General features: G+C 40.0%; 1 protein-coding gene across 1 annotated transcript in view; it reads left to right on the top strand.

The window, feature by feature from the left end:
- The window catches only part of LOC124169085 (protein phosphatase PHLPP-like protein), a 204865-nt gene that overhangs the window by 170671 nt on the left and 20153 nt on the right, over positions 1-14041 (top strand). Inside the window, exons 16-18 of the mRNA XM_046547559.1 lie at positions 2684-2863; positions 13083-13283; positions 13736-13982. Of these exons, the coding sequence (XP_046403515.1) occupies positions 2684-2863; positions 13083-13283; positions 13736-13982 (628 nt within the window). The remainder of the gene's footprint in view (positions 1-2683; positions 2864-13082; positions 13284-13735; positions 13983-14041) is intronic.

Here is a 14041-nt window from a genome sequence, read left to right on the forward strand (position 1 = left end):
TGTATTAGAGGTGGGTTAAACTGTCCATTTTGATGAACCATTCACTTTGAACCTGTTCAGTAAAAAGAGCAGTTCAAAATATCTGTTCATGGCTAAAATATCTGTTCTAGTCAGGCATATTCACGTAGAAAATACTGTTTATCGAACGTTTAGAGTAAATGAAAGCTTAGTGTGGTATCATATGGTTTGTGCAGCTTGTCATGGTAATTTCAAGCAAATTCTGTCTCAGGCCTTTACTTGCAAGTTATGAAATTAGATTATCTGTGTGCAGGACAATATCGGCTGTTTACTTCTTGAGTAAGCCAAAATTAATATTTATCAACCTATCACCAGAAAAGTTTTTAAACGCTGCTCTCATGAGCAAATTAGACTTTCATAGACAGCCTCTTTGAAAAAATTGTATAAAACTGTTTCAATTTTTTATACATTCCTCAATTTTAGAACAGGTTTATACAATTTTTTCATAGGGGAGCTAACTGTTCTTTATAAATATTTTTGGTAAAAATATCATTTTTGAATCTCTCTCTTAGACTCCTCGTTAAGATATCAATTTTTTCTCCTCGTTAAAGCCTGAGTCAGGTATTTATCCACACTAAGAATGCAATTAACTATCAATAATAGCATACGTAAGACAGTGAGAAATAATCTGTTTCATTGATAAATTAGTGCTTTTGGTAGAATGTAAAAAAATAGTAAAATGAGTGACACCCATGGAACTTGGTAACATAAATACATACATATTGACATGGAAAGCAAATGAAGAGTACGTAAGCCCTTTTGATGTGTATTTATGTGGAATTAAGTTAAGTGGTCGCAATAAAACACATAAAATGTCGCCATGTGAAAAATCTAATGTCATCAAATATAAATTGCCATAGGTAACATATTGTTTTCATCCCTTCGCAAATGATGGATATATGCCTCTGTGGACTTTCTCCGAAAGAGTACCAAGTCCTTCCCCCTTTGATGGCTAATTACACAACAAACAAGAAAATTGAGGAAAGTTGAGCCCAAATTTTTGTTTCCCAAAATCATCAGTTCACACCTCTTAAAGCAACGCATGGTAAAATACAGATTAACCCAGTTAAAAGTTAATTCCATTGCAAACAATTTAATAGCACAATATATAGTGGATATAACATAGTTAAAAAATTTATGCTTAACTTTTCCGTTTGCTGAAATAGATTTTAGTATTAATATAACTAATCAAAATAAAGTTTCAATCTAATGTTTAAATTAACTTTGAACCATTGCACAAATTACGAACAGATAGCTCGAACCATGAATAGACCATTAACCTGAGCCATCGCATCCTGTTCATCGAACGAAAATGTTCAAATGAACTCAAAATCAAAATGAACGCGAGTCCCCGAATGAACCATCAAAGGAAATGAATGGCCTCCAAAAAAAGAGCGCCCTCTGAGAAATAAATACCCTACAAGAAATGAGTACCCTCCGAGATATGAATACCCCTTGCAAAATGAACACGTTGGGGAAAAGAACAGCCTCCGAGAAATGAACACCCTGAGAAAATGAACGACTAACTAGAACCTAATATTTTGAATACCAGTTTGAAATATTAGGGAATTCAAACCATTCAGCAGCTATCCTGTTCGTTTTTGTAGACGGAGAAAAATGGTAGAGAAGGAAGGGGAGGGGCTCGGTCGTCTATGATGCACTTCGGTGGCCTTGGATGGTCTGCATCTTACCCACCACCTGTTCTAGCCACCACGAACTTGATAGAGTAAGCGCAGCTCAAAATATCTCTTGGTGAGAATACATGCTCGACCAAATATGCTGCATGTGTGCAGTGCAGTCGTGAACAGAGAACTGGGAGTTTTAGAGAACTGTTGATTTTACAAACGGCTCATTTCAGCAAACAGTTTGTTTTGGCAATTCGGTTCTTTTTGACCCATCTCTATGATATATGTTCAAATCTTTTTCTACATTGTATCCTACAAGGGTTGTACCAAAAGTAAGGTTCCCATATTTTTTACAAAAAGAAAAATTTATTAATTGCTATCAATTTTCATATCTTTGAAAAGTTAACAGTTTTGCCTATTTTTCAATGTAGTCTCCATTTTTTTCAACTCACTTTTAAAGATGGTGCTCCAGGTTTTGTATCCCTAAGTTGAAGAAGTCTCCCGTCAACTCGTGGAGGAAGCGTGTGACCTCTGCTCGGACTTCATCGTCGCTCTTGAAGCGTTTGCCACCTAAGTGTTTTGTTTTGGGGGTGTAATGGAACACCCACGTTTCATCTTTCGTGACAATGGACTTCAGAAACTTCTTGTTGCCTCCCCCTCAAGTTGTTGAAGAAATTTGCGAGCACGGTCTAAGTGTTGCTCCCTGTGTCCATCAGTCAGCATCTAGGGGACCCAACGAGTACACATCAAAAATCAATTGACTTTACTTTTATTTTTACTCTCATTGCTGGTGTGATACTTAAATCAACAAGTTCTGGTAGGCCTCACAGGGAAGTGCTCCAGGTTCAAATATCAGTCAAACGTAATTGAAGCATATTTCATCCTTGGTGCATGTCACTTGGTGAACATTCACCAGTTTTTCCAATGCTTTGATCTAATACATCGTCTTTACATACCTAACTAGCAATATTCTTGGTATTGTCTATTCTCCCATGGATTAGTGCAATGTCCTGATAATGAATTGCACTTTACACTGACAGATCTCAAAGGAAGATGAGCCTGGTGGATGTGTCTGGCAACAATCGCACCTCCCTACCGTCCACTCCTTATCACGAAGCGGGAGAATCCTATGAGACCATTTTGGAGGGCTGTGAGGGCCAATCGCATGTCGCACCACCGTGGAGTGTGGGCTTCTCAGAAACCCCAGGGGATCTCGAAAGGTGAGTCACTATGGCTACATCCTTATTTTGAGGAGCTATTCCATAATAGGGCAATATATGCTTGGTGAGTTTGTGAAAGCTCTGGAAACTTGTCTTCACAGCATCAAAATGTTGTAAGCGGCAATGCAACTGTCCAAGCAACTCTAAATTAGAAGTCAAAGTGTAAGAAAAAGCTTTTTCAAAACTGGAGTAAAGTTTAGAAATACCAAGAGGGTACCTAGTTGATGTAAGAAATGTGGGTAAGTAGTGATGTAATAAGATATTTTAATGATGCAAATTTAAATGGCAGGGAATACCTTTAAAATAAGAGATGACCTTTATGAACTAGTGAATTTACATATTCCCAGGTTTATTGTTATTTTTGCTCGGAAGAGATGGGGTATTTTCCTGTCATTTAATGATCAAATTAAAGGAAATGCATGAAATGACCATGGTACTAATCCAGTAAACTCTCAATTTTTCAAATCAGGATAATATGAAGTTTCCATAATACAAAGTGAAACCATCTTTCCCGCTGAATAGTTTATGCTAAATACACAGCTACATAATTTCATAATACAAAGTTTCAAAAATATAGATTTTTAAAAATTGAAACCTTAACCTCAGTCCAGCGGCGGCTGGTGGTAATTTATCTAGGGTGTGCATTAGAGCAGATATACGATGATCTAATTATATTATGTTAATCCTAATCCATGAGCGTCATATTTCGTCGTAATAGAATACATAGCAAGCAAAACATATCACTGGTACACTCTATCCTTAAAATTGCATGAACAGAAATAATATTAGCATGTATGAAAATAATTATTCTCAACACACCTTTACAAGTGACGGTAGTTGAAATTCATTCTCTTTTCCTTACACCCTAAGAGGAAGTAGTGTAGAAAACGGCCATACAGATGGCTCTGTAGACGGACTAGGATCCTGGGCGCAGGTAGTGTAGGTGGCGGCTACACCACTACACTACCTGCTAGTCAGTCACCAAAAACATGCGCGTGCGCATTCGCATGGTTTTAGGTCTGCTCCCATCGCCCCTTTTAACAGCACATACCCCCCTCGCTTACCTCGTCCCGCCAGAGCTCCCTCACGCGATCGCACAGACCGAAAATGCGCCCGGCACGATGCCACGGGATCGCACACTTGTAGAGCGGTGAATTCGAAAAGGAGATAGCTGTAGCGTTCGGAGGCTCATGTTTCTTGCATATGCAGACAGTACTTTTATCCTTCGCGTTGCAAAGGAATAGTATTCTTTTATAATTTATTCATCTTTGGGTGTGCACTTGCTAACATGCGTATACGCACGCGCCGCCACTGCCTCAGTCCCCAGGAAGAAGTACTATTTGTTTTTATGAACAATGGCAAAAAATTCCAAAACTATCATAAATGACATGTTTATGGTGGCAGTTTGTTTAATTTGTGTAGTTTTAAAGATATTTTGCTTTAGATGGAAAGACTGGAAGACGGAAATAACATTACATATGTATATTAGGCCGGCCCTTATTTTTCATAATTGTGAAAAGTTATGTTTTCCTAGTCTCAAAATGACCCAAATGAGGTTTATATTCACATGTTAAAATTTGGTTAATTTAAAATAACGGCAACCCGTGCCCCAAGGGCCCTAAGTACTGAGGACCCTCAATTGAGTTTTTTGGAGCAGAAAAAGTGCTATCCATATGTAAAACGTTGAAGTAAAGTCCTTAGGGGGCATCGTTGCTAATGGCTTCTGGGTGCAGCTGCGTGTTGCGCTTTGTCATGCAAGCTTTAGCAACCGTTACAGGACGCATCATCAGGCGATGATTGAAATTACGGAATTGTTGGTCAATTAATATACTTGTCCAACCTCCCCCATCCACCGGAGTAGTGGGGGAGGAGGGCGGAGCTGACGTCAGCAGAACTCTCACCCCTGTCCTTCAGCGGCGAGCGGACTCTTCTTATCTAGCGAATAACCTTGTTGGCAACATAATATTCGCCGTCTTCTCTTTCGGAAAATCGTTTTTCATGTCTGACTGAGTTTAATGCCGTCCACTCTGTTGAAATTATGGGGGCATTTTTCAATTTCAATAGCCTCCCGAATTAATTGAATTGAAATTAAAAAATGCCCCAATATCATATTTTCCCTCACATGTCCTCATACGGAGTGTCACGTTTTCCTTTTCATACCTATAAAAGGATCCATCAAAGTATGCCAGGCCTACAACTCCTCACTCAGGTACCACAAGTGGTTTGAAAACATCTCTTGTACTGCTTTCGCTATGTCCAGGTTAACACTTTCGTAATTAACAAATCTTTTTAGGAACTGCGGGTCACTGTTGGTAGCAGATGCACCACAAGGAGTGTAGAACCACATCTTTTTCTTTCTTCTTGAATATATTGAAATCTATTCCACTAATAACTGCATTTCATGCTCTTCTTCGATTGCGTAAGAATTTTACTTCTGTGTCAAACACTTCAACATGCACCAGTGTAGGACCAACAATTTTAGCAATAAACACATCATGATTCTTTGATAGTTTGACTTTAACAATGTCATTGATTTTGAACTCTCTTTTAGATGGCACATACTTTCTAAGCTTTGGTTTGTTAACATTTACTAAAGTCTTTGGCTCAAATGCTAGCATGAATTCTGAAGGACATTTCTTAGTAACAGTGGACGGTGTGGTCCACAAAGCTAACAAATAATTTGATAGTTTGATAGACAGAGAATTACCATCAACCTTAGCCAATTCCTTGCCTAACCCTGCTTTAACTGTCTTGACAAATCTTTCTACCAATCCATTTCCTTGTGGGTGATAAGGTGCGCTCTTAGAGACAACAATTAAATTCCTCGTGTAAAAGTCAATGAATTCCAAAGAGTTGAATGGTGGACCATTGTCACTCACCACTTCCACAGGCAACCCCCAGGTGGAAAAACTGAGACTTAATTTGTCTATTACAGCGGAGGCATTGGTCTTGTCCATGGTCCACACCTCGACCCATTTAGAAAAACTATCAACGCAGATTAAATATGTGACACTGTTCATAAAATAAAAATCTATATGAATCCGTTCCCACGGTTGAGTGGTAGGTACCCACGAGATGGTTGTTGTTGAAGCTGCTTTGAAATTGCATTTGGAACATGGATCACGAGCCTCACAAACCCTTTCTATGTCACTCGTGATGTTCGGCCACCACATGATAGATCGAGCCCTAAGTTTCATCCTCAGAATACCAGGATGACTGTCATGTAAATTGCATAAAACCTTTTTTTTCAAACCAAAGGGAACGACTACTCTGTCTCCCAGCAAAATGCAATCATTCTAAAGTGATAAAGCATACCTCACATCAAAGTAAGCTTTTGGATCTAAACTAGGACAAACTGCAGGCCAACCATTTAAAACATATCTCTTTACAGCTGATAATTGTGGATCATTGTCAGTTTCCTCAACTACTGCTTCAAATGACACTGGCAAGTCTGGCAAATCTACCACAACATTACAAGTTTCATCACAAGCATACTCTTTTACAGGCAACCTCGAAAGCATATCTGCGGCACCCATTTGACTGGACTTCCTATGCTCCAATTCCTAGTGGTAGTTTCCTAGAATTACAGACCATCTTTGAAGCCTTTGAGTGGATACCTTGGGCATTGTTTTCATAGGAGAAAACATGGATTTTAGTGGCATATTATCCATTACAATGGAAGACCTTCTCCCCCACAAATATTTTTGAAACTTTTGCAAAGATACTATTATTCCTAATGCCTCTCTTTCTAATTGTGAATACCTCTGCTGCGTTGCAGTCAACATTTTTGACATGAACTCTATTGGCCGCTCTTCCTTCCCATCTCTTTGAGTCAACACGGCACCTATGCCCACAGGGGATGCATCACATACTAAAACTAGCTCCCTGGATGGATCATACACAGCCAATGCATTACTATTAACCAACATTTGCTTACTCAAATTAAATGCTTCTTCACATAGGTCACCCCATTCCCACACTGCATCCTTTGCCAACAAGTCACACAATGGCTTGAACAACATACTACCTCTAGGAAGAAACTTGGAATAGAAGTTTAACATTCCAACATAGGAGTGAACCTCAGAGGGATTTCTAGGCATAGCACAGTTGAGAATAGCCTTCACCTTCCTAGGTGATGGTTTGTAAAAATTATGGCCCAGTGCATAACCCAATATGTCATCCTCACTTTGGTACAATTTTAACTTTTCAAACTTGACCCTTACCTTGTGCTTCTCCGACCTACTCAAGACTGCATTCAAGTTTAGCCTGCAGTCTTCGACATCTTTTCCCCCCACAATAATGTCGTCAATATACGCCCTTGTACATTTCAGATCTTGCAAAATTAGATCAATGACAGATTAAAGCATGCACTTGCACTAGCTAGTCCATATGGCAATCTAGTGGGCTTGAGCAAACCAATGCAAGTATTGAGAACCAATATACCCTGGGACTCCTCATCCAATCTCAGCTGCATAAACGCATTGGCACAATCCAACACACAATAACATGAACATCCTTTCATGGCATTAAAAATATCAACAGGTACAGGTAAAGGATAATGGTCAACAACAATGCAAGGATTAACAGTTCGCTTGTAATCATGAACTACCCGTATGTCACTACTGTTGGGTTTAGGCACTGGCCACACAGGCGATGCCCACTCTGACCTTTCCACCCTGATATACCTCCCTTCCTGCACTTTCTGCCTTAGCACAGTAGTTACTATCTCTCTCTCACTGTAGGGAACAGAATACCCTTTATGAAACACTGGACGAGAATTTGGCTTTAACACTACTGAGGCCGTGAACCCCTCAATACATGAACTGCCATCATCATTAAACACAGACGGGTACTTTGCTTTCAACTGTCCCAACTCAGCACTCACGTTATCATTCACAGCGTTGAACACTGCCTTCACTTGAGACTCCTCAGAAATTTGTTTGAAACCTTGCAATGAACGCCATTCGGGCACAATGGCATCCAACCATTCCCTGCCTAGCAAAGGGAAAAAATCATCTGAATTATCACAAATGATTAACCTCAACCTATGTTTCTGCCCTTGCTCATGAACAACCACTGGCACTTCACCTGCCGCACACAACGAGTGCCCACTCAATGATGCAATTTTCACATTAGTGCCTCGCACAGCAATACCTGGAAACATAGTAGAAAATCTAGTACGTGTAATTAAACTATGTATTTCTCGAACCAATATCTACCTACATGGCCATATCCTTTCCATTTATATTAATTTTCACCATCAAGCTCTGACTACTCTTGCCTTCACGCATACCTTCAACTAACTTCACTAAGCCGTAATGCATACCAGAATCACTTTCCCCTCTGAAATTTGTACAATCAAGGTCTGTAACATCAGTAATATTTCCCTCATGGCCTTCACATATTTGCATTTCACTTTGAATACCCATAGACAATTTTGTAGCCTCAAACTCAACATCAAGCTCGTCAGCACACACATTTTCCCAACACCTATCACTGTTACCAACACTGACTTCACGAATCCTCTTACACTCTACATAGTGGGACAACACCTTCTTCGAGATGTAAACTTCATCTTGTAAGTGGCTCAAATCCGCGACTTCATCACTTTGCTGCAGCTCATCATCCACCACAGCTTTGGTCCTGTACACGGGACACGCCTTCTTAATGTGCCCCTGGCGGTGACACATATTACAAGTATAACTCTTGAACCGGCAGTTGAACGATTTGTGGCCCTCATCGCCACAGGCATAGCACTGCACGGACCCTCCATAGGCCCTTCCTCTAGATTGCTGCGATGGTTGAGATCTCTTCCCTCCTGGATCCCTAGGTAGTTACGGTTCATATCCACCATGACCCCCGCGCTGACTAAAGCTGCCACAATTCTGCGCGCCTCCTCAGCTGTAGAGCTGGGAAGCTCCACGCCCCCTCACAAAGGGAACATGCGCCCTGCTGGACATCTTACACACTACGTCCGTAGCCCAGCTCTGCTTGGCTTCCTCGAAGCTCTCGAACAATCTCGCTAGCTCCAAACACTTGGAAAGCGTAGTGATGTTATCAGCCTTATCTAATGTTGCCTTTAACTCGGCACTTCTAACATTACGCGTAAACGTGTCCACCAACACAGTTTCCAAATAAGCATTAGGGTAATCACATTTGCTGACGAGAACACGCAGTGCATTTGCAAATTGAGTCACTGATTCACTCGGTTGCTGAACACGAATAGCCAGTTTGCGCCAATAGGACCTGGAAAGGGGCTGGGACTCATAATTTGCCCGGAAAATGTTGTACAGTACATCAAAAGTCTTCTCCGCAGGCTTAATGGGCAAACAGGCTTGGTGCAGTACGGTATATACTTTGGGGCCTCTGAAGTGAAGCAGCGCACTAATTTTGTCCCATTGTTCAGTCACATTCATTAAGCTCAAATAAACATCCAATCGTTCCAACCACTCGTCGACAGTCTGCTCATGGGGATTAAATTTCTCAAGATCGTCCGTCTTGAAATTGACCGCCATTGTCACACACGTGTTTTTTCACAGTTGACGCATAAAATATCAAACAATTAAGTAACTAACAATGTCCCAAATCTAACAATACACTCATGTTCGATTGATCTCGTCGCCAATGTCGTGTCTTCGAGGATTCACAGCTTTGAGGGGAATTACGAACTCCAGGGACGACGTGGTTCTGTTACAGCACTTTAATTATGACCGGCTTCTCATACGAAACAATAGACAAACACGCTCCGTAAAACAAAACAGCAACCTGTGCCACCAACACATAATGGCTTAGGGATACCACAATACCTTTAGTACCACCCCCTCTACTTTGTATGCCTTTTGTTTTGTACATAGTCACTTAGGTTGTAATTTTTGGGCATTCGAGGATCTGTGATTGCCCTACTGGTGAAAATGTTGCTTATGGTCTATGAGGGTCAACAAGGGATAGGGAGGAACATAAAATGAAGAATAAAAACTAACATTCAAATAGATATCCCCTGACTCATGAGTGTGATATCTTCATATCATTCTTGACCAGACAACATTTGTGATTCTAGTTTTACTTGAAAAATGCTGTCTCCCTCAATTAAAAATATTCCTTAGCAGCAATAACCTTGACACCCCTCCTTGCACAGGGCCTTAGTTAGGCAGCACACTTGCCATTGTTTATAGTGCTAGGATGGGGGCTGCATCGTCAGCTTGCTGATTTAAAAAATGTTTGTCTCCACATCATTTTGTTCATGCAACTGAGCCAGATCAGCTCAATTTGTTTACCACTCAGATGCGCCCTGGTCAGCCGCTGAGCCAAGATTTCAGTCTTGGTAGTGAGCTCACTCGGCCCACTCTCAAACCTGTCTAATCAGACTGCTTTCCGGGACCAAGTCAGCCAGAACCCATCTCAGGCTGGGTGGTAGGCATAGTGCATGTGACACACTCATGGTGGTCTCAGCGAGGGGGGCTTCAATGAAATAGGATTGGTGGAAATCTCATATTTGTACCTGGTGACTTAGAGTTAAATTATGGCTGGTGCCTTAAGGCCAGTTTATACAAGAAATTACCTATATCATTATGAATACCATAATACCATACCATACCATATGCCAGTCCTTAAACAAACATGAAAGGGTTACAGGCATCTTCTTTGACCTGAGTAAGGCTTTTGACACAATTGATCACAGTATATTATCCAGTAAATTATTAAATATCAGTATTAATGGTAATGCTCATGCATGGATTATGTCATACCTTTCTAATCGCAAACAAATTGTGCAATACAGAAGTAAGTCTGAGTTGGGAATAAACACCTTTAAATCCGGAACTCTTGAAGCAAGTTGTGGCGTTCCTCAAGGTTCTATTTTGGGACCCCTGTTGTTCACAATTTACATAAATGACCTTCCTCTTTCATTGCCTAATTGCAGCACAATTTTATATGCTGATGATACTTCTTCCATAAACACTGGGTTGACTCTGGATGACTTGTCTAGCAGCACAAATCACACCCTAATCAGTATGGTGAATTGGTGTCTTGAAAACAACCTGACACTTAACAACAATAAATCATGCTTCATGCATTTTCACTGTAAAATATCTCCACCAACATCTACCTTATTATTAAGAATCAATAATAAGAGTATTCACCGCTCTACTTCCACTGATTCTCTTGGCTTCCACCTTAGAGAAGATCTTGACTGGTCTTTCCATATTAATAAAGTTATACAGAAAATCTCAACCGGTATCTTCATGTTAAGGAAACTAGCCTCGATCACCTCCACTGACACTTTGAAATTAGTCTATTATGCTGCAATTCCCACCTGTCTTATGGAATTATCTTCTGGGGTAACAGTAGTGCTGCAACTAAAGCCTTCTCATTCCAAAAAAGATCAATTAAAGCCATTGCTAGGGTATCTATCAGAGCACCTGGAAGACCTCTCTTCAAAGCACTAAATATAATACTTACTCTACCCTGTTTGTATATTTTGCAATGTTGCACCTTTGCAAAAAACAATCCGGCGCCGTCTCTGTTTCCACTAAGTTCCACCATTCATCAGCACTCCACTCGCTCCAAGAACCACATTCATCTGCACAGTTATAACCTGACTGCTGCTCAACATGGACCGCTTCACTCTGCTTCCCTTATATACAATAAATTGCCCCAATCAATTAAGTTAATTATATCTCCCCACACATTCAAATGTCAATTAAAGAAAATGTTGCTCAATAAAGTTTACTACTGTGTTAATGAATACTTTTGTGACCAACTCTAATGCTATGATTAGAGTATCTTGTAATATAATGTGTCTATATTGTGTAAAGTGTATATTTTTATGTTTTCATGACCATGTTCTATGTCAGATTTCCTTGACCAACGGAACAATAAATAAATAAATAATGATTGAAGAAAAAAATTAGCTTTGTAGAAAAAAACAGGGCATTATTAGAAAAAATTAGTGCCGACTAGAAGCCATCTATGATTCATCTGCAGAACCATAACAACAAACTGCTGCACCTAAGGTATCAAACTGAATTGGGCTGTTTTTTTAGCTCCATTGATTTCTTTTCTGGAGTTAAATTCTCAATTCCATATTACACATATATCCATGTTGTTTTCCATTCTGAGGTGTCTCCTTCCACGATTCATAGTTAAAACTAAGAAATAATGGATGCAAAGTGCACATTAAATGAAATGATGACAACACTGTCCATTACAAAGTTTCACACTAATTTTTCCATTGCTTCAAAATTGACCAGATCCTTTCACACTAATACTTACATGCTAATTTCACCACATTCTGCACTAATGTTTTTGTGAACATCCATTTGTATTTCCTTAATGTATAGATACAGGAATCTCAAACTAAATGCTCCATATGTACGGATAATTTATATTTATGTAGTTAATTTTTTCTGTAAAGGGGCTTTTACAGTGGCGTATAGCAAATCCAAAGCAATCCTAATCCAAAAATTAGGCTTGAATTGTAATAATATGAGTCCATATTGCAACATAGAAGGAAACCAAGTACATGCCCAATGTAAAAATGCTTTGTTTTGCAACACGGAAATAATGTACCTACATAATTGAAACTTGGCTTGTGTTTATGAAAAAAATTGGAAAATATCTAATGCTGCTGCATTGCAGAAAAAGATTTCGATGCAGAAAAATAAAATTTTCAGTCTGATAATGATAATAAGGAAATAATAATGAGCATCAGGTTTTTGTAAGATGAAAAGTAGAAAAACATGGTGAAAACAAAGTGCCGCATGCGAGAATCAAACCTGGGATCTCTGGAAAGGAGTTGAACACCGTAACAAGCGGCTACCGCTCCTACTTCTAATGTACATACCTATTTCTAAGGGAGTATACATATTAGACCTTTAAATGTTTAACTGAATTTTTTGTTCAAACTAAATTGATTATATAACCCCATATGGGGGATGATTCATAGACAGCTCCCGTGGACAGATCGAGTGCATAGCATGGCAGGGACTTCTCAGCCTCTCCATATCATTATTTTTTACATGTGAATTACACATAGGCCTCTTGACTGTGCCCTGCCAATCACTAAGGATAACTTGATTGATTCTTGCCATATATCATACTCACTGAAACGAGCTTCCTGTGTAGTAAATTTGAATAAAATACAAGGACAATTTTCTCTGCTAAGAGAAGTGTTCACCTAAGTGTTCTTTCAATTTGGATGAGTGCACTGATTTCATTGCAGGCTCCACACCACTCAGATCAGGCTGCCAGCATTCTGCAACACAGAGGGGTTGTTCGGCTTGTTTGATGGTGGGAGTGTGGGAGGCGGAGCAGAGGCTGCTGCACTTCTCGCCACCCTCACGCCCACCATCCTGCTGGAGGAGCGAACGGTCAAGGAAACTGCCAATGACTACATGAAGTACACCATCCTCTCAGCCCACAGGCAAGCCATTCAAAACAGTAAATTGTATTTGACCAGTGGCTTCACTATTCCTATGGTGGGGGTTTTTTCATGATTTTTGGAAATGCTGGCATTGATGAGGGATTCCTTAAAAATGTTAATTATCTAGTATGCACTTATCTTATGAATTTTGAAAACTAATATAAATATTGAGTTTTCTGGAAGGAGAACATCAAATGAAAGGAGACGAGTGCCATTTCATGCTTTGCTTAGGGAAAGAATCTTTTGAGCCACCGAAGCAAAAATGATGTGTGAAATAATGTCACTATAGTGCTACCTAATTTGGAAAGTTGAAATACCTATTGATTTCAATGGAATGGCTGCATATGCACAAGTGCACACTATGCAAATGATCCACAGTGGATCAATGCTGTTAGGGCTTTTAAAGTGCATCACTTATTGAGGACATTTCTTTATCTTTTCATTTCTCACAGAGAGTTGAAGGATAAGGGGCAGAAATTTGGGGCTTGTGCCATTCTGTGTCACATCACTGCCAAATCACAGACGCCATGCACTTCCAAAGCAGGAGGCAACAATAATGGCGACGCTCAACACCAAGCCGAATACATACTGAGAGTGGCGAGTGTGGGCCAGGTCGGAGCCATTCTCTGCCACAAGGATGGCACCTTGTTTCCCCTCACCACGCCCAACTGCAACTTGGATGCCGATTATGACCTGCAGGTCTGCTCATTCACAGAAATATGTATATCACTTGAAAATGCTACTGCCAATGAGTTCAT

This window comes from Ischnura elegans, chromosome 12 (genome assembly GCF_921293095.1).
Source record: "Ischnura elegans chromosome 12, ioIscEleg1.1, whole genome shotgun sequence".
Classification (NCBI taxonomy): domain Eukaryota; kingdom Metazoa; phylum Arthropoda; class Insecta; order Odonata; family Coenagrionidae; genus Ischnura; species Ischnura elegans.